A 21,690-nucleotide genomic window follows, 5' to 3' on the forward strand; every position below is an offset into this window, starting at 1 on the left:
GTGTGGACCTGGTTCTTAGGGACATGGTTTAGTGGTGACTTTGCAGTGCGGGTTGCAGGCTGGACAGGATGATCTTGAAGGTCTCCTCCAGACAAAGGTATTCTGTGGTTCTGATGTAGCTATGCACAGAATACTACAGAAACATACAATGAAATGCATCTTTGAGTATTGAAGTTTTAGCTTTGCTGATATGTTACTGTTCTCAGGAAATCAGAGATTATAGATCAGGACCATTTGCAGTTATGGTGGTGCTGGCAGAGCTCCTGGGCTTCCATATTTGCTTCCAGAGGAGCCTGCACAGCCCCATGCTTTAAGGAGGGTTTAATCAGCACTCCTAGGAGATGAGACCAACCTGTTGGTTATTGAACTGTTGTTCGTTTTCACTTCATTTCACACCATTTCCTTTATCTGCTCCCTTAATTACCTTATTTATGGGTCTGTGTGTTCCTACCCAAAAGGCATTTAAACTTGACAATGTAATAGATTGTGCTGTGAAAGCTAAAGAGCTGTTTATTACTTATCCCTGCTAATTTGGGCTCTGCCACATCATTACCCATGTGATAATGTGCATGACATTTGTGGCAGTGGTAGGACTCATAATAGTGACAAATTGCTGATTTTGCTGGTCACAAGGAAAGCTGGGTAATAAATGCTTAACATTTTTTAATTGAAATCGCTCTGCTGCAGAAAATATTTGCACTATAGTTGGTTAAAATGGATGTAATTTGAGTTAATTGCAGAGCTTTATTTGGAAGATGATATTGCAAACCTGAGTTTCTAAATTTTAATGCCTCTTGCTGATACATAGTCCTTTTAAAGTATTGGGTTAGATTTGATACCTCCAAGTTTAAATTGTAGCTGAGACCTGATTCTTCTTTCAGCACTGCTGTGTACCATTTGTGTCATTGTCATCTTACAGAGCTGCCAGCTGGCTGAACTGGCCAGCTGAAATTCATCTGCCATGGAGAAAAACAGGTATACTGGGACCAGTGAGTCTGACTCAGTGGGATGCTTTGTGGACAATGAGATCACAGAGCCGTTAGGACCGTGCCTGGCTTTGGTGCTGCACTTAGCTGCCAAACTCTTTTATCTTTCAGGGTAAAAAATCATGGGGATAGTTCCTTAGAACCCAAATGAGATCAAGTTGTTGTGACTTGAAACTGCAGTTAGTGAGCCTCATTAATACAAACCAATTTTGTTTTAAACACAAATCAGCATTACACATCTTTGAAGTTCTTACAGCTATACTTTTTCACTAAGCCTAAAGCTGCAAACAAATAGTCTTTGTTTACTTTTTCTGCATTCTTTTATGTTGGATGCATTGCTGCTTTTTTGTGATGGTAGCAAAACTTGTCTATTTCTGGGGACTTTCTAAAGCTTTGTTTATTAATAGGAAACCTAAAGTAGTTCAGATTCCCACTTTCAACAGAGAATCCCTTCTAAGGTATTTTAAAGTACCTCACTGGTTGCTGTGTGTCTGGGATGGGATCCTTCACCTACCACTTCTGGTTGTGGGTAAAAAGGGACTTATTGTCACACTGAATCACTGGGTGTCTCTACTTTGTTCTTTATTTTCCTTTTAATTCCTCATCATCAAAGTAAGATTTGTTTTTACTACAGACTTCCTGTCCCTTGACTGGACTGATCTCCTTTCAAAAATAATCCAGTACCCAATAATAAAAGTTATGTGTACCTCATCCATCTCTGTCACATCACACAAGACACAACGAAACAAACCTCCCTTTGAGCAGGGTTCAGCTGATGGTTTCACGTCGCTCACCGCTCAGACGTGTGCCCTCACTGGAATGGTCTTCAGGCTAAGAAAATGCTGAGGAAGTCTTGGCACACAGAGCCTGAAGCTGTGTGTTGGTGGTTCAAATTGGGCTGTTACTTACAGGCTCATATTTTGGGTTATTATCCTAGAAAGGATCATTGTGATCATCTAACCCAGAGTTTGTGTCTGAGCTAAGGCCATGGAACTGCTCAGAGGTTTGGGGGGGTTGTTGTGTTGTTTTGTTAATGTTATTTTGTTAATGTTACATGTAAGCAAAATTAACCACAGCAAATAGAGACCTGTGCAGTCATCTCCAGCTGAAAGTAAGATAGCCCAGTGAAGAAAACTGCTGAAACTCCATCTGAAGAGGGTCTTGGTCCACTTGAGAAGTGAAGTAGTCTTTAAAAGTTCAGCAGCATGGGTAAGCTTGGCAGTGAGGAGCACTGAAGGCTTACTGCAACTTCATGTGCTGGGAGGTGTTAGTCACTTACTGTAAAACTGCTGAAGCAACCCCTAAATGGCTCTAGATCTGAGCCTCAGGGAATAAATTCAGAGTGGATTTGATCTTAGCTTCTGCATTGCCTTGGTTTTGTGACTTTAAAATACCCTCAGCGCTCTGTGAAGCCGAAGGGTGCTGGGGTGGATGTGGTTTGGTGTGTGGTACATTGGGGGGGAGACAGTGAAGTCCATGTATTCCATCAGTGAGCATAAAAGATGTGGTTGTGCTCCAGCCTCTTCCTTAGAATCTGATCCAAGTAAGTGCTTCATTAGGTTGAAGTAGGAGCTCCTGAAAACTAAAGGCAGTATTTATTTATTTTCTGTCTTAATTAGACTGTAGTCATTCAGTCCATTTCTCCTCTCTGTTGCATGTAACTGCCGCAGCGTTTCAGGCATCAGCAACAGATTTTAATTTAAACTTTTTGCCAACTTTATATTTTCTTATGCAATTTACTTTTTAAAATTAAGAGCACATGTTTTCCTTCCAAATAACCTACAGTACATTTATTGGCATTTTAAAGAGGCCAAAGTGAGTGAGCAACCTTTTTTTTTTTTTTTTTTTAAACTTTCAAGTCTATTTTTTCCCTACAGGCAAATTGCTGTGGGCTTACGACCCACCCTTTTTATGACACTATTTCAGCGCAGATATTCTTAGTTAGAATTCTGAGTTATTCCTTTGAAACAGAAATAGAAGTCTCTGTCTCAGCTAGCAGTTTCTTTAGCTGTGGGGTTGTCATACGTGCATACACATACACACAAGGGTGCCATAGGAAATCTCTGCCCTGTCACACTCTTTGCATATTTGTGTTTTTGTTCCATTTGGGAGACTCTGGGCTGTTTGTTTGCCTCTATGTGGATTAAGAGTCACCACAAAACTCTTTCTTGTTTGGAGGATGCCACAGCCACCCTGTGGAATCACTCCGGACTTTTTAGATGAAAAAAGATACTGAGCTCTTAGTTAATTTACTCACAGCAGTACAACCAAAACAGCCTATAGCATTTTGATTCATAAAAGGTACGAACTAGGAATTAAATTTTGGACCTGCCCTATACTATGAAATCTTGTGTTTCTTTTGTTTAGGTTTTGTGTTTAGCACAAAAATAATTCATTCTGGTGGAGTGTTTTAGGCAGACATTTCAGGCCTCATCCAACCTGGCCTTACCCCAGTGAGTTGGCATCCACAACCTCCCTGGGCAGCCTATTCCACTGTCTCACCACCCTCATACTGAAGAATTTCTTCCTAAGGTCCATTCCCCCTTGTCCTATTGATAGACATACCCAAAGTTGTCTCATACAGCAAGTTGCTCAGTTGTAAGCTGCTTCTGCCAGTGACTTTGTTTATGGGAAAAAATAATCTGGCTGTGAGAACTAGATTTATTTTAAAGTAATTGACAAGAACTCTGTCCGTGATCCCCAATATAAGCTTTTTCCAGTCACTTTGGTGAGATTAGATGTCTCTTAACATCATCTTACCAGCACTGAAGTTGCTCCAAAAGGACTCCTCTAATCACATTAGTTTCGCTGCCATCACCCCGTCTTCAGATTCTTTCTTCTTTCCTAATAGAACCAAATCTGCTTTTGCCATCTATTAGATCCAACATTAATGCTCCTTTGCATATTAATTACTGTTGCACTACCTAAAACGTTCAGCCCACTGTCTTTTGACTCCCCAGGTTTGAACCTGAAGGCTTGGAACTGTTACTTTTGCCATGTGGCAGCAGAAAACAGTTTGAATTTGTCTAATAGCTGTTTATAAGAGCTATTGAATGTAGAGTGAAGTAAAGCAGAAAGATAAAACAGTTGAATCAGGAATTCACCCAGTCTCTATTTGGGCTTGTAGTATGATTTATGAATGAATTTTCTCTCTATTATAGAAGTTAGCCTTGGCTTCTTATCCTAAATGTTTTATGAAACTTCTGAGCAATGCCATATTTTAGTTTCATTTATGTAGGGGGTGGGGGGAAGTTTAACAAAGTTGGGTTTTGTTTAAAAAAAAAAAGGAAAAATTAAAACCAACAGGAAAATGGTAGTGGAGGGGGGATGAGCTCTCAAAAAGAGCACTCTCAGATTAAAAGGTAATTTGTAGAATCATAGCACGGCTTAGACTGGAAGGGACCTTAGAGATCATCTACTCCAACCTCCTCACCATGGGCAGGGACACCTCTCAACTGGACTTGGCTGCTCAAGACCGCATCCAGCCTGGCCTTGAACATCCCCAGGCAGGAGGCATCCCCATCCTCCCTGGGCAGCCTATTCCAGAGTCTCACTACCCTTGTACTGAAGAACTTCTTCCTAATCTCCAGTCTAACCCTGCTCTCCCTCAGCTTCAAACCATTCCCCCTTGTCCTGTCTCTAGACACCCTCATGAAAAGTCCCTTTACGGCCTTCCTGTAGGATCCCTTCAGCTACTGGAAAGCAGCTCTAAGGTGTCACCGGAGTTCTCTCTTCTCTAGGCTGAACAGCTCCAGCTCCCTCAGCTCATCTTCACAGCAGAGATGCCCCAGCCCTTGGATCATTTTGTGGCCCTCTTCTGGACTCACTCCAGCAGCTCTGTGTCCTTCTTATGCGGGGGACACCAGAACTGGACACAGTATTTGAGGTGGGTTCTCAGCAGAGCAGAGCAAAAGGGCAGAATCCCCTCTCTTGCCCTGTTGGCCTCACTCCTCTTGATCCAGCCCAGCACACAGCTGTCTTCTGAACTGCATGAGGGCACTGCCAGCTCATGATAAGCTTCTCATCAATCAACATACCCAAGTCTCTTTCTTGTATCCACTCTTGTATCCACCCTGTATTTGTGCCTGGGATTGGCCCAACCCAGATGCAGGACCTTGCACTCTGACTTGTTGAACCTCACGCAGTTGTCACTGTCCCACTTTTCAAGCCTGTCAGGACCCTTCTGGATGGCATCCCTGCCCTCAAGTGAGTCCCCTGCAGCACACAGCTTTACTATTTTGAGGCAGGACTTGCATTGGATCAGCTGTTAAAAACCTCAAATGCCACATATGTCAGATTAGAACGCAGACCATGTCGTCCTGTAGAAGCTGGAGCTATGATTTTAATTGACCCAGCATTTCTTTGGTTAAGTAAAAGCCAGGCAGGCTGTCATCGTGTTAGCATCTTGAGGTGACATTATTTTCCCAAAGAATTCTAAAGGGATATTGTAGGTTATCATTATACACTAAAATGTACTTTACATTTTCAGTCTGTGAAGAGATTTAATAAAAATTTCAACGTGTAGAGGAAAAGATCGGGGAAGGAAGGAAAGGATCTAGTGCAGATTACACTATATGAAACATATGTTGGAGATAATGCTGATACAGCCCAAGTATGTGGCCTGTGTTGTACTTCTGTATACAAATGATGTGCTCATTCCACCTCTACACATACACAGAATTTTACCTTTGACATAGCAGGGAATCAAGCCAATGAGTAATTAATAAAGCATGGGAGCAAAAAGTTAGTTCTGCAATAAGTTCCTGAGCTGGTGAATATTATTTAATACACATTACAGCTGTGATAGTCAAAAGGACACAACTGAAGGTTTGAGGGGAGACAACGTGTCTTTTATTACACCAGAGAGTTCAAATAGTTTGAAGGAAATAGGCAAACTTTCAAGCCTGGAGGTTTGGTGTTTGGTTTTTGTTTGGGTTTTTTTTTCCCCCCTCTCAGCTCACAGTATTTATAACAATCTGCCTGGGGATATTAATGTACAAGGCAATATATCTGATAGTCAGTCATTGCCCAACTTTGGTCAGAAATGGATGTTTCTTTTTCAAAGATTTGTAGTAATGTGGTTCTGAGAGACTGCAAATAAATGGTTTAGCTGAATGCAGGCAGTATATTAAAAATGTCTAACAAAGGAAAATAGGAGCGGGGGAGGGAGATCAGTTCAGAGCTCTAGAATCAGTAACTGGCATTCCAGGGAAATGGGATCTTTGAATACACATTTTCATCAGCTTTTCTTGTGAAACCTTTAATAAGCTTGAGCTGAGTCACCTACATCTGTCTGGTAGAACATCAGTTTCTCATCTCATTATTATCACATCCTTTGGGAAAGAATTCCAGGGAACTGCAAAGTTACTTGTGATGGATGGCAGGGGGAAGGGGGAAATGCTATGTGAGTGTTCTGGTGAAAATGCACCTCTGCAGAGTTAGGTTTATGAACAAAAACACCTCCATGCTTGCAACATCCTCCAGGACAATGGCTTTAATGTCCCAGGTGTGATGCTTCTCCACGTTGTACTCTGCCCTGATGAGACTGCACCTGGAGTACTGTGTCCGTCTTCTTTGCTGTAAGAGTGCTGGAGCCCTGGAGCAGGCTGCCCAGAGAGGTTGTGGAGTCTTCTTCTCTGGAGACGTTCAAAACCCACCTGGACATTGTGATCCTGGGCAACCTGTTGTCGGTGCCCCTGCTTTAGCAGGGGTGTTGGACTAGATGTTCTCCAGAGGTCCATTCCAACCCCCACCTTGCTGGGATTCTGCAATTGAAGAAGCTGCAGAAGAAAAGCAGTTAGAAAAGTGACTAACAAGAGTTACACAGAATTGCAAATCTAAAGTAATAAAGGTGCATGCTGCTGTAGAGTAGCAATGTGTACTGTGTGTCCTTGAGGAGCAGCACAGCTTTACCATGCACAACTTCTACTGCTGAGCCTTTCATGTTCCCCTGCAGAAGGCAGGCGCTGAGCTGGCTCCCTGCTGTTCTCCGCTCCGCAGTCCCACTTCTGTGCCCCCCCCACCCCGTGTCACACAACCTGTTTTGCTCCTGAGGAGTGAAGGATAATCTGTGATCACATAAAAGCCAGTTGTGGGTCTGAAGTCTGTGTCTTGCGTTTTGAAGGTCATGTGTCTTATCTCTTCCCTGTTTGCAGAGTCTTGAGGATTGTCTGCATCTCTCAGCATGCTCTAGTTCCCTCAGCCAAGGAGGATGTTCTTTGATAACTTCCTGGTGCATGTTGACTCATTGCAATGAAACACACACTGTAATTGGCAGTGAGTGATAGATATTGATGACACATTGGTGTCTCATTAGAAGGTGGCAGGTCATTACATCAGGAAAACCAAAGAAGACATGGACATTATACATGGTGATTATATGCCACAAAATAAATTTTACCTATAGGGCCATCTCATCCATAAAAGTAAGTCTTGTTCCATCCCTGTTTTGGGCAGGGGGAGCTGTATTCATCTGCATGTGTGAAGAGAAGGAGAAGAGCAAGAAGAGAAGTCAAGAAAAGGGATAAAAAATCCTTTGAGTCTGCATCCTACCCCAAACAACCTGTCTGAGGAAATCAAATGGGTTTGGGTTTGTGGTGGTTGTTTTTTATTTAGTTTGCTTTTATTTTAGGTTATCTGTGATATGGACAACCAAATCCACAAGCTGAAGGAAGAGCTGATTCAAGTAAAGACTCAGCGGACACAGCAGCTGCTGGAGCTGAACCATCAGTGGGAAGAGGAAAAGCAGAGGGCAGCTCGGGACCATGAGACAGCAATGAAGAAGCTGAAAGTGGAGGCTGAGAAAATGGCATTAGACCTGAAAAAGATCCACACCACAGAAACAGAGAGGACCATGGACAAGGTAAGAAGTTTGTATAGGGCTGCTCCTTGTGGGTTGGCAAAAGGGTGTTCTGCTTTAAAAAGAGGAAAGTTCTCAAGGAAAAAGTTTGGGCTGAAACTACAAGGAAATTTCGTCCAGCTGCTAACAATGGCTGATCTACTTTTGCTTGTATGCATCCAGTGAGCAAGGGCTGTGTGAAAGGCTTGAAACTAGAAATTAATGTTTCAGCTACATCAAGGCTTCTCTCCCGATTCTGTTCAGCCGGGTCACTGGCTGCTGGCTGAGCACCTTGAATTCAAGTGTTTCACCACTTTAGGGATGATTTGAGCTAAACCATCTGAGTTTTATTTCAAAAGCTAAACTCATCCCCCCATGCACCCCCAATCCTCTGCTTAATATTTATGTTGGATGCTGTGTGTATGTAAGTAGATAGTTGTTGAAGTATCTTTTCTATGCATTAGTGCAGTAAATCAGGCATTTTATTGCAGGGTGATGTACAGTGGGCACAAATGAACAATCTGCATATAGCGTTTGAGCAGCCTTTGTGCAAGTGACAGTTCATTTACCTGCATCAGGTTCTTGGTCTGTAATTTTAAACAGCATTTGGAGGATTATGTTGGAAATCAGCCAGCCTGAAGCCATTAAAATGGCTGTGATCAACAATTCAGAATCTTTTCTCAATGTAAGGAAAGCTCCGCTTGGCATAATTATTTAAAGCCAAGGTCACAGAAAGTATTTAAACCTTTGAAATTCATCATTAAAGGATTAATTTTAACTCAGGAAGACATTGTCATTTTTGCTTAAAAATGGAATTTGAATCTCAATTCTTTTCTTTCTTTGATCTTTTTTTTTTTTTTTACATGTGTAGTATAGCAAAAGAAAAGTTAACTTCTTTACATCCTCAAATTAAAGTTACAAATAATCCTTCATAGGGCAGTATCTTTAATAGTCTTGAATTGTCCTTTCTGTCAGAAATACTTTTCTTTTTTAAAAAATTTGTTGGCTTTTTCTTCTGTTTTTCAAAAGAAAAATTCCTAATTGTAAGCTATATTAGCTGCTATTGAAAATAGGCTTTTTTTTTTTTTCCCCTTTAACCTACTTCCCTATTTTTACCTCTAATCAGATGAGCAAATGTTGAGTAAAAGATGGAAGGGAGAGGAAAAGTGTGCCTGTTGGAAAGCCTTTCACAGGCCATGTGAAAATACCTTGCATTACCTTTAAATTATCATTGACCGTTCTGTGACCAGAGCTGTGGAAACTGCCCACAAAGTCCAAAAGTCAAAGTAGCTTAAAGGGACAAACTCCATTGAAAGCTTGAAAGTTAGGGTTTCAGCTAACTCCGTTCAAGTCTTGATCCTATTAAAGTCCACAGAACTTTGATGAAGATGTTATGCAAGGATGGGGCAGGGAAGCAACCTAATTGGAGCCGAAGTCTTGAAACTTGTTTTTTAAAGTCTCTTTATTTTTCTAGCAAGTCTTGTTACCCTGAAATTTAAGACAGTATGGGAGAAAAATTTGTCCTCTAAATGTACTTTTTTTTCCCCTGCCAATTCTGTAAAGATTGCTGACAAATCCAAGGGAAGCTGATTTTCACTGTTTAGGCTTGGAAGATCTGACTGTTCAGATTTTCTGAAGGTCAGTCTGTTCCCAAGTGATGGATCTCATTCCTCTGTGGTCTCTTCTGTGCGTAATGCTGATTTCTGGGTGGATTGCCCAGTGTAATTGCGGGCTGTTGTTCACGTGAACATGCAGAAACACAAAAGAGATGGCTTACACTTAAAAGAAAAATTGAAGTAAAAATGGGTAGAAGGAGATACAGGATTTATATAGTATCCCCTTAGCATGGCTCCAGAGGGGAGGAGGAAGAGGAGAATGGGGTGGCAGAGGCAGAAAAAGAGTTTTCATTGAAAGAGAAATTCAAATATTTGTTGGTATTCACAGACAGCTTTTCATAGACTCCATAGACTAGTTTAGGCTGGAAGGGACCTTAAAGATCATCAAGTGCCAACACTCCTGCCATGGGCATTAGCCCAGGTTGCTCCAGGCCTCATCCAACCTGGCCCTGAACACCTCCAGGGAGGAGGCATCCACAACTTTCCTGGGCAACCTGTTCCAGTGTCTCACCACCCTCACTGTCAAGAATTTCTTCTTCATCTCCAGTCTAAATCTGCCCTCTTCAATCCATTCCCTCTCATCCTATCACTGTAAGCTCTTTTCAATATTTAGGGACATATGTAATTTATTGAGATGCTTAGTCTTCTGTTCCTTAAAAATATGAACTTTGAAGACATCAGGTTGTTTGTTGTAATATTTTAATTGATTCATTTTGGTGGAGATTGCAGCACAGATTGCCAGGAGGTTGCTCAGTAATCATGGCATGACAATGGTTTTGAACTGGTGATTCTGAAAGGAGCTGTCTTTTGACAGTTATTGCACCTCCCAGTCAGGGATGGTGAGTGGAAAAATGTTTAACAGGTTGCCAAAGGACCTGCACCATAGGAAAAACACACACGTATCTGTTGTGGAAATAATAATAAAGGGAAAAGTCCAGGATTTTCCAGTGCCCTTCCCTGTGGCAGGAATTATTTTCATTTAAACACCACCTTCTTGCAAAGCCAGCTATAGCTGACCTAAACATGCATGTTCTGAGTAGTGTTGAACCTGGTGTGGGCAAGCTGGCCCCTTCTGAGGCGTCTCCATGCTAAGCACTGCCCCTGAGCTGCTGGGGAAGGTAACAAGGGCTCCACTTGCACTGCAGTCAGAAGATTTCTGTAAGCATGGTCTTTATCACCAGCCTGGTGAGGAGAAGCAGAGCCAAGATGGTACAGGAACAGCTTGGTGTTTGCTGGGCTAATGCGAGGGGAACTTCCCTGGCTGCGGCAGGACTCATCTTCAGCCTTGCTTTCTGCTGACTGAGTCGCCACAGCGTCAGCACACAGAATCACATTACTGCTCACCTCTTTAGATGCAACATGGTAGTTAGATTAGAGCTCAAACCCACCTCATTAGGTAACAGTAAGATATTTTCATGTCTGTAAGGTCAGATAAGCCATGCATAACTCTGCAACTACCTGAAAGGAGGTTGTAGTGAGGTGGGTGTTAGTCTGTACTATCAAGTGATAGAGTGAGAAGAAACCATTCTATGATTCAATGCTTCCACTGGTGACTTGGTTCAGCAGAGAGGCAGGTGTGTGGAGATTGCATCAGCAGCACCTGGGACCTGAAGACTACTTGGCCAGGTGTAATGGATGGTACAAAGCTTGAGAGCATTGTCAGGTTGGCCAGAAATGACTAAAAGCAAGAGACAAACTGCCTCTCTAAGTGCGTGCAGATGTGAAGCTTGGCTAACACACGTGTTTGTAACGTTCATCTGTGGTATTTTGTTGGCAAAGAAAATGAGCATTCAGAAAGCATGACCCCAGCAAATCAGTAGACATGCTAACAATGCTCCAAGGAAGCAACCCTGGAACTCTGAAAATCCCTCATCAAGAAACCTCTCTTTGAGTAGTGCACGTGAGTAGCTTGGAGTGGGATAGAAAGGGTTCGGGTTGGGGTTTTTTTGTCCTCTCTCAATAATTTTTAGCATTTAGCTTTTTATTGACTTTTCTATATTTAAAAAGATATTTTGACTCATCCTGTTAAATCTTTATGCAGGTTCCAGGAACATCTAATGCTTTTTCAGTGCTGCTTTTCTTGTGGAGAAGTAATGTACATTTTTGTCTATTGACTGTACCAAAGGCACATGATATTTGATTACAGGATGAATCACAGAATCACAGAATGTTAGGGATTGGAAGGGACCTCAAAAGATTGAGTCCTCAAAAGATTGAGTGAACCCCTCCTGCCAGAGCAGGATCACCAAGAGCAGGTCACACAGGAATGCATGCCGGCTGCTTTTGAATGCCTCCAGAGAAGGAGACTCCACAACCTCTCTGGGCAGCCTGCTCCAGGGTTCTGTAACCCTCAAGAGTGAAAAAGTTTTTCCTTCTGTTCATGTGGAACCTCCTCTGCTCCATCTTGCACCCATTGCCCCTTGTCCTGTCACTGGACATCATTTAGCAGAGCCTGGCTCTGCCTTCCTGACACTGCCCTTCACATCTTTATCAACACAAATGAGGTTACCCCTCAGGCTCCTCTTCTCGAAGCTAAACAGCAGTTCAGCCCTTCCTTTAGCATCAGGCTTTGTGATGCTGGATTGATGAACTAACCCCAGGATGAGGTCCAGTTGGACATGCTCACTGGGCGTATTTTCATGCTGCATATGTAGGAACATCTTTAATTCACAATATCTGTTCTGGCATTGCTGTCAGTACTCATACAGATGAGGTCATCCTGTTCAGCACTGGCAAAGAAATAGAAGATGAAGGGAAAGAATATGACATCTTCAGAGATTAAAGAGATACTCCAAGAGATACTCTTAAAAGTACTGAGTTCTCTCTAAGCTGTTAAGTTCCTTCTGCCCACTAGCATTGCCTGCTTTCCATTAGCTTACGTAGCTGGATGCTGGCTCTCTAGCTCTTGCTCTTCTCTGCCAACTCTACATTTCATTAACTAACAAAATGCTTCCATCTTTGTCTCTAAGACTTTCTGGGAACTGGACCATCTCTACGGCATTTCTGTAGGTTCCTGCTTAGACTTGTTAGCCTAATGGAGTCTTTGATCTGAGTGACACCTTTCACTTCATTAACTTGAATACTAATAGCCATGGTGTAGATGGCAGGGGTTTGTGTGAGCATGCAGCTGAACTATCTGCTCAGCTGTGGCAGTGATACCCTGCTTATTTACATGGGGTCAGAGAGGTCAACCATAAAATGTGGACATGTATTCTTTCCAAGCATAACGATATCATTAAATTGGGATCTAATTATCACAGAAATGTATGTTTTTTTCTCCTTGCTGAGTGCATCCAGTTGTTGTGTATGTGCCAGGTTCTTCAGACTAACCTTTTAAAATGTTTGTTTGCATCTACGACATAGATTTTTTTGCTGAGGCCATAGTGATGAATAAGCTCAAGAGGCTTTAATTCATAGATTTGTAGAATGGTTTAGGTTGGAATGGACCTTGAAGATCGTCCAGTTGCAATCCCCCTGCCATAGGCAGGGATACCTCCCACTAGCCCAGGTTGCTCAAGGCCTAATCCAACCTGGCCTTGAGCACCTCCAGGGAGGTGGCATCCACAGCCTCCCTGGGCAACCTGTTCCAGTGTCTCAACACCCTCACTCTGAAGAATGGCTTCCTAATCTCCAGTCTTAAGTCTGTTCTTCATAAGCTTCAATTCATTTCCCCTTGTCCTATCACTACAAGCCCTTGTGAAAAGTCCCTTCCCAGCTTTCTTGTAAGCCCTCTTCAGGTACCAAAAGGCTGCTCTAAGGTCTCCACAGCACCTTCTCTTCTCCAGGTTGAAAGCCCTGAACTCTCTCAGCCTGTCCTTATAGGGGAAGTTCTCCAGCCCCCTGATCATCTTTGCGGCCCTCTTCTGGATCCACTTCAGCAGCTCCATGTCCCTCTTATGCTGGGGGGCACCAAAACTGTACACAGAGCTGCAGGTGGGCTCTCACAAGAGCAAAAGGGTTCAACTACCTCCCTCCTCTTCCTGGTCACACTGCTTTTCATGCAGCCCAGGATATGGTAATTCTTAACAAGAAGAGTTGGATGTTCTCCAGGTCTCTTATTTCTTACCATTATAGTCTCAAGAACTACGGCCTATGATATTACCTCTCTCTTCCAGGGTTTGTGTTGCATAGTGTCTCTACATTTACTTACATTTGCTTCTTGAACATTTCTCACACCATTTAGTGATTCACCAACTAATATTACTTCAAATGAGCCCAGTACTTTGGGTTTTCAAGAGAAATTCTGGCAGAAGCCTAGAAAATCAAGAAAAAAGAGGAGTGTTTCAGAAGGAGAAATGCTGTGTATAGCAAAGTTGGTGTCTGTTAGCACAAGAAATCTTTATGGTACCTGTACAGCAAACCTGGCAATAAAATTTTGCTCACAGATGGGAGAAAGTCAATTTCCTCTCTAGTGTGGCCACTTTTGCATTGCTCCTCATTCCTCTAAAGAAAAAGAAAGATGATAGTGGGATATGGTCACAGGAATTGCATCATCCCTTAAGGGAGCCATTTGGAAGGGTCTTCAATCAACAGAGCCAAACATGAAGAAAAATATGGTAGAATAATCTCAGGAATATTTCACTCAAATGAGCCTAAACAGAATTTATGGCTCTCTCCCTGCTGGAGGTGTTTCAAAGCAATAGTCTCAGTTATTCACAGAGAGTTACTCTGCTTCTGCCTCCTTTTAAAAAATAAACAAACAAACAAAAAATCCCCCAAACCCAACACAACTCAGAAGAACAAAGCAGAAAACAGCAGGTGAGATCTCTGCCCATCCACTGTATTTGCAGAACTGCTTCCAGAGATAACTAATAATAGCTGGTGTAACTGTCACTGTGGGGAAAATACCCACCCAAGAGCATTAGACTTCCTTTTAACATCTTTGTGAATATTTGGAGAGGAGCTCAGCACCACACTTTGCATTCACAAATAACACCACAGGGTTAAAAATTCAAATGACTGATGCAATGCTGTTAAGAAATGAGAAGCAGACCAGAATCTGCATAATGGAGCTAAATGATAAATTAGGACAAAACACAGAATTAAAAAGATTGCTTTCAACAGGGCAAGGACTGACAGCATTAAAAATAGCTCTCTCATATGGCTGGTCTTTCAGCACACTTTATTCACTCCCTGTCTTATCAGTTACAGTTGTTTAAGAAGTTTAGTTGGCATTTTGGGGGGTTTTAGAGTGTGGGGTTTTGTAACCAACTGGTAGTAATCTAAGATCTCTCTGTAAGTATCCACTGGTGGGGTTTTGTATTCCCTCTCTCCTGTTTCTTTTTCAAGTCTATGTCCAAGCACCACTCCTCATGCTGCTGCACCGTGGGATCTCTGCTTTTTCTCAATTCTGTAACTTCTAGGCTGTCACCTTTGGTGTATATTCTTAAGCTCAAGGCTCACAAAATGATGAAGATGGTGGAGAAGGTGAATGCTGAATTGTTACTTACTGCCTGAGAACTTGGGTATTCTTGCTGGAAAATAGTTAGAGATCAGATTTAAAACTGGTGAAACAATGTAGTGCTCTAAACAACAGCTGCTTGAGTTGATGTCCATGGAGGCTGTGGAGGCAGATATCAGTAAGTTCAAAAGAGGATTTAACGGTTTTATGAGCATCTAGTTCATAACCAGTCACTAATGGGAATAAGCGGGAACTGAACTTGAACTTCCCCAGCCCCAGTCTGATAGCTGTGGCTTCTGGGGACACAAGGGGACAGGTTCATAGATTCATAGAATGGTTTGGTTGGAAGGAACCGTAAAGATCATCTAATTCCAACCCCCCCTTCCATGGGCAGGGACATCTCCCACTAGACCTGGTTGCTCAAGGCCTCATCCAGCCCGGCCTTGAACACCTCCAGGGGCCATCCACAACCTCCCTGGACAACCTGTTCCAGTGTCTCACCACCCTCACTGTAAAGGAAGTTCATACAGTCTCTTCAGGCAGCATCTGGTAGGGGTTAGTGGGCTTGGTGGCCCATGAGCCTGACTGTTGGGGACATATCTGATTTTTTTAGTGCAACTGATGTTTCAGTCTTGACTCTCCTGCTTATAAAATACAGGAGCTTTTCCTGCGGCAGAGCGACTGTTCTAGTTATTTTCTCAATGAGCCTTTCTTCACTCTCCAAACAAACTGTAACACACCAGCTTGATCTTGTAATACACAATTGCTTATTATTTAAACCTTATTAAATATTTCTTAAAGCCTAATTGAATCATTACCTCATTCTCCTTTTTTTTTTCCCCAGTGCTATGTGTCTTGGAGAGAGCTGGTTGCATGCAGGTCCAGTTTTCTCTCATTTACCAGTTTTATTTATCTTTACATCCCAGAATCCATGACAGCATTAGGAATAACACTGGCTGTTTCCCAATGTAGTAGCTGATTGTAATGTGAGTTTGCCTTTTTTTTTTTTTTTTTAACAAAATTCATTCTTAGATCCTTTCAGAATTATTGAATGAATCCCATCTGGTCTGGGTGCAGCCAGTGGGGTGAGGATAGGTCCCTCAACTAATGCCCTATTACTGGGTTCCAGCATCCTCAGTGATCACTCCACTTGTTTGTGGTTTTATTTATGCAAAGCTCAGTTGCTGATCATAGAATGGTTTGGGTTGGAAGGAACCTCCAAAGGTCATCTAGTCCAACTACCCTGCAGTAGCACCCTGGGCAACCTATTGCAGTGTTGTTGCAGTGACGGTAAAGAACTTGTTTCTAACATCCTAAATCTGCTTTTTTCTAGTTTGAAGCCACTGTCCCTTGTCCTGTCACTGCAGGCCGTTGCCTTCTTGCTGGCCCCTTCGAGGTACTGGAAGGCCACTATTAGGTCTCCTCGGAGCCTTCTCTTCTCCATGCTGAACAACCTCAGCTCCCCCAGCCTGTCCTCATAGCAGAGGTGCTCCAGCTCTCTGATAATCTTTGTAGCTGTCCTCTGGACCCATTCCATCAGGCCCATGTCCTTCCTGTGTTGAGGGCTCCAGAGGTGGACACAATACTCCAGGTGAGGTCTCACCAGAGCAGAGGAAAGTGGTGGCCACGCATCTTTTAGTGCAGCTTTCTGGACTGCAGGTGCACATTGTTGGCGCATGTCCAGCTTCTCATCCACCAGCACCCTCAAATCCTTTTCTGCAGGGCTGCTGTCTTGCACAATTTGGAGACATTGTTTACCTGCTCTTTCTTCATAGTTTTATAACAGAGAAAAGCTGCAGGTGGCTTCTTTTTTTTTTTTTTTTCTTTTGGAGGCAAAGGAGTGTTTGGGAAATAAAGAAGAAGTAAAATGATGTTATTAGTCCTTCAGAGTCTTTAATGTGAAGAAGCAAAACTGTTCCAAAATGACTTGCTTAGAGCTGCAGAACATGTCATGGAGTAAAACCCACCTTCATTAAATGGGTGAGAAAGAATTCTAATTGTTCTGAAGTTCTTATGATCAGTCTGCATATGCTTCATTGTAATGTGATACTAAAGTGCCTCAATTATGATTTGTATATTTTGGTGCCAGAAGGTTTTTTTTTTCTTATGCTAAATTATTAAGTTCTGTCAGCTGCTGGGCTGTCATATAGAGATACAGTAAATCACATTATATTTTGTCATGGATTACACAGAGCAATAAATTTGGGAACAGAGATCAAAGTAGTTTCACAATCACATCTGAGTGTAGGAGGGGTGTTTAACTTGTAGAAAATCTGATTTAGGTGAAACTGTTGCAGTTCTTGTGTGAATTTGAAATGAATTTGAGTGTTTGCTTGGAAATGAATAAGGTACAAATCCCCAAAAGAGTTCTCCTGTATTTAGTTCTGAGGAGTTAATCCTGACCTACAGCTGCAGGATGGAGAGCGGATAAATAATTAAACATTGGGAATGTAGAGAGTCTCCCAATGTCTTATTTATGTTTTTAATTGCTTTCATGATTGAGCAATATATTCCATTCTCTTTATAATTGAGACTTTGCTGGACTTGGGTCTAGTTAGTCATCGGAACAGTAATGCTTCCTGGCTCTGGGAAGTTGTCGTTCTTTTGGGGAAGCTTTGTTGTATTTAAAACTACAAAAAGTAATCCAGCATAATCTTGCTAAGGAACACTGATTACTTCAGATCAGAGATTTGTTAGGGTATTTCATTGTATTTTCAGTGTTTGTCTTTCCAGCTGTAGAAGCTCAACTTTTATTGGGCTCTCATCTAATGATGCGACTTAGTAATACTCAGTTAACTTTGGAACACTGACTCTGTGCTTTTGTTTCCAGTTTGTCTTCCCTTTCATAAAAAAAGGTTCTATCTCAAAATGATACAAACATAAGGTCTTTTTTGTTGTTGTTTTTGTTTTTCTTTTTTTCTTTTTTTCCCCCCAGCTTGCCTGCTGTCTAATAAAAATGATTCATACAGAAGAGGGTTTTTTCTGGTCATTATCTTCTTAAGGCTTGCTTGTTGTTGCCACAAAATTCAACTTAAAACAGCAATGGAGAATCTGAAAAATAAAAATCCCACTTGTATCCCTTCATAGTCCTTCCTGGACCTTTGTAGTCTCACCTTTGCAAAAATCAAGGTGTGGGATCTTAGCTGACATGTAATGATAAAAGTGTGTGGGTTTCAGAAGTCACTAAAAGAATCATGGGTTATAAAGCTCCCCTTACATGGTCTTTAAGGGAGTCAAATCATGGATCAGTATCATGTCTTGGTGCCGTTGCCTTGTGTTCATGGAGGAAACTTTAGCTTTGACTTGCTTCAGAGATGTTTAGCAGCCAGTGTGGTTTTACTGGGTGTCAGCTGTTTGGGTACCAAAAACATCTGGGGCTGAGTGATGGGCACTGTGCTGTAAACCTCTTTGTATTAAAGTGGGAGGGAGCTGGAGCACACATGAACAAGTTGAGATGGCTGTGTAGCAGAGGTGCCCTGGTGAATAAAGGCAGCTTGTAAAAGCTCAAATCATTCCTGTTGGGGGCATGTTTTACTTGTTAAGGCTCTGAAAAATAAAATGCTACCACTTTTGATATAATCTCTTAAACCTGCTTTAAATAACCATCTTAATTTTGTGGGACAGAACAGAGGAAAACCAGGAAATATTAAAAATGGTCATGTATGAATGTGTTTGTGCCCTACCAGATTTGGGCATGGAGCCGTGGGAAAGCTAAGCTTCAGTACCCTAATAATGTGGAAGGGGTTATAGTCTCAATATCACAGAATCATAGAATAGTTTGGGTTGGAAGGGACCTCCAAAGGTCATCCAGTCCAATCCCCCTGCAGTAAGCAGGGCCACCAGGTTGCTCAGAGGCTTGTTGAATCTGACCTTGAATATCTCCAGGGATGGGGCCTCAACTACCTTCCTGGGCAACCTGTTCCAGTGTTCTACTGAAGTTTAAACAGATACTGTACAGAATGTTTTAACACACTTAATAACAAAAATTGCTCCAGGTAGCCATTCTGAAGGTCATTTTCTTTTGACATCTGTCAAATTACACAATCTTGAATTTTGGTACAAAGCAAAATGCTGTCAAACTTAAATAGAAATATTCCACAATGCAGAGTGGTGTGTTGTTTTTTAAGGTAAATGGGCCCCATTTACATTAGTTCTTTGATGTTAAATTCTTTGCTGCACATCAGAGAACAGTTGCTTCTTCCCTGGAGCAAGTTTTCTTTCTTCTCCTTCCATCACCCTTTGATTTTTTTTCCCCTTCTTTTTTTTTTTTCTTTAGTTTGCTTACACTTTTATCTGACTAATTATGGAGGATCAGCTTTTGCATGGCCATTGTTTAGTTGGTTGCAGGCATTTTGATAAATGATTACCCCATAGCTACTACCCTAACCAGATTTCTTAAATCTGCTTTTCTCCTGGTGACTCTGGTTGTGTATTTGTAACTCTTAAATTTATTACAGAGGGGTTTTGTTGCCAGTTCATGTTCTGGGGAGGCTGGAATTGAAACATGACTGAATCATCACAAAACTGTGAATTATACAGAAATGAACAAAATTTCACTCTGCACCCATAAAATTTACAGATCTAGCCACATTTGGGTGGTAGGAGTTGGTTTTCCTACTAATTCTGGAGCATAACTGAAATTGTTGTCCCTTTTCATCCAGACTGAAACTTTTCACCCTAAAATCCCAATTCCAAAGCTGGAAGCTACAGACAGATTGGTACTGTTCCTGAAAAACTGCTGCATTTTTGGTGGACATTTGGTATACCCTGAATTGTCTTTGTGGATGAAGTTGTCCATGTGCTGCCAACTCCATGGTGCAGCTGGAGCTAGTGTCCACTCTGGAGATGGCTGTATTGGTGAGCAACCCCTGGGGTTTCTTAGGGCACACATTTTAAGTCCCCTTTAATACATTTTATAGCTTAAAAATCACAGAATCAGAGAATGGGTTAGGTTGGAAAAAACATCAAAGGTCATAGAATCATAAAATTATTTGGGCTGGAAGAGATTTCCAGAGGTCATCTAGTCCACCCCCCCTGCAGTGACCAGGGACATCTTCCACTAGATCAGGGTGCCCAGAACTTTGTAGAGCCTGACCTTGAAGATCTCCAAGGATGTGGCCTCAATTACCTCACTGGCCAACATGTTGCAGTGTTCCACTAACCTCTACTTGTTGCTAACATCTGGTCTAAATCTCCTCTCATTTCAGACCATTGTCCCTTGTCCTATCACTGCAGGCCTTTGCTGAGAGTCCCTCTGCGGCCTTCTTGTAGGCTCCCTTCAGATACTGGAAGGCCTAATAGGTCTTCCCAGAGTCTTCTCTTCTCCAGCCTGAACAACCTCATCTCCCTCAGCCTGTCCTCATAGCAGAGGTTCTCCAGCCCCCTGATCATCTTTGTGACCCTCCTCTAGTCTTGCTCTATTAGGTCCACGTTTTTCCCGTGTTGAGGGCTCCAGAACCAGACGTAGTACTCCAGCTGAGGTCTCAGCAGAGCAGAGAAAAATGGCAGAATTGCCTCCCTCGACCTGCTGGCCACACTTCTTGTGGTGCAAGCACACACTATTGGCTCATGTCCAGCTTCTCATCCACCAGCACCGCCAAGTCCTTTTCTTCAAGGCTGCTATCAATTTCATCTTCCTCCACCCTGGATTGATACCTAGTTCCAACCACCCCTGCCAGGGGCCAGGACCCTTCTTACTCAGCCAGGGTGCTGAGGGCTTTGACCACTGCCAGCGAGCTCCAAAATAGTTCCAAAATAACATCTGAAAACTTCATAATTAGACCAGAACTTGATATGTTTTTGTGGTGTGCTCCCATCATAGATCCTTTGCTCTTTTATTCTCAGTGATGCTGTTGTTTCATGGAAGTCAGTCAGGGTTAGAACAGCATCCCCTCAGTTCAGATCCCACATCTGTCGTGCTAATACCTCTTTGAGTTTTGATATGAAATGTTTTGTTGAAGTCAGTGCAGTTTCACTTAGCAGCCACAATATGATGCTTTAAGGCTCGTTAGAGAATTGCAGTTGGTTTTTAAAACCAATTAACTGTAACAAGGACATAATCTTTTTAATGCAGAAAGTCCTCACTCTGTAATATAAAATAACTGCATGTGAAATTGTTGTAATCAGATAATTTTAGCTCAAATATATATTAACTGTGTGAAACTAAACAGTAGTTAATTTCTGAATCAGTGAAATTCCTCCCTGGCTTATCCAATTTAAACCTTTTTATTCTAAAAATGGATACTACAATTGATATTTCTGACAAATTTTTGCCAAGCCCTGGATTTCAACAGCTACCTCTCACGCACGGAAAACTAGTTTAAGGCCATTAACTGCATTTGCAGTGTTGCCCCTTGCTATAAAAAGAGTTGGACTTTAATGAACACTGGCTGACCCTCCAAATGTTCACCTTCCAGTTCAATTCTTGTTCGTTATGCTTCTGAAATAGCATGTAACCTGAAAGTGGGGGGATGCCCTTAAAATCATACAGAAGGAGCTTATGCTCCATATAAAGCATGAGCTGAGCAGCCTGCTAACAAAGGAGGAGCCCAGGAAAGTGCTGCTTCTGTGCACCCTGCCATTTTTAACCTTCTTGTTTGTCCAGAAACATGGAATATAAACCCTCTGTGATGTTCACCCTGCACAGCTACGTGTGTTTACTTTGCTCTAAGTCATTCCTTTAAAAAAAACAAAAAATAGAGTATAAAGGTGCTTTTTTTGATTGGGTGTGTAGCAGTGCTATGTGTGCCCAGGGCGGGAGGCTTATGCCTCCCTGGGCTCCAAAGCAACGACCTACAGTCAGGGGTATGAAATTAATTTAGTCACAGGTTTTAAAAACTGAAAAGTTGT

At 42.1% G+C, this 21,690-nt stretch overlaps 1 protein-coding gene across 1 annotated transcript in view; it reads left to right on the forward strand.

Moving 5' to 3' along the window:
* CEP112 (centrosomal protein 112) overlaps positions 1 to 21,690 on the forward strand; it is a 162,430-nt gene that overhangs the window by 93,062 nt on the left and 47,678 nt on the right. Inside the window, exon 20 of the mRNA XM_009902668.2 lies at positions 7,618 to 7,848. Within this exon, the coding sequence (XP_009900970.2) occupies positions 7,618 to 7,848 (231 nt within the window). The remainder of the gene's footprint in view (positions 1 to 7,617; positions 7,849 to 21,690) is intronic.

The sequence above is a fragment of the Dryobates pubescens genome, chromosome 20 (assembly GCF_014839835.1).
Source record: "Dryobates pubescens isolate bDryPub1 chromosome 20, bDryPub1.pri, whole genome shotgun sequence".
Taxonomy (NCBI): Eukaryota; Metazoa; Chordata; class Aves; order Piciformes; family Picidae; genus Dryobates; species Dryobates pubescens.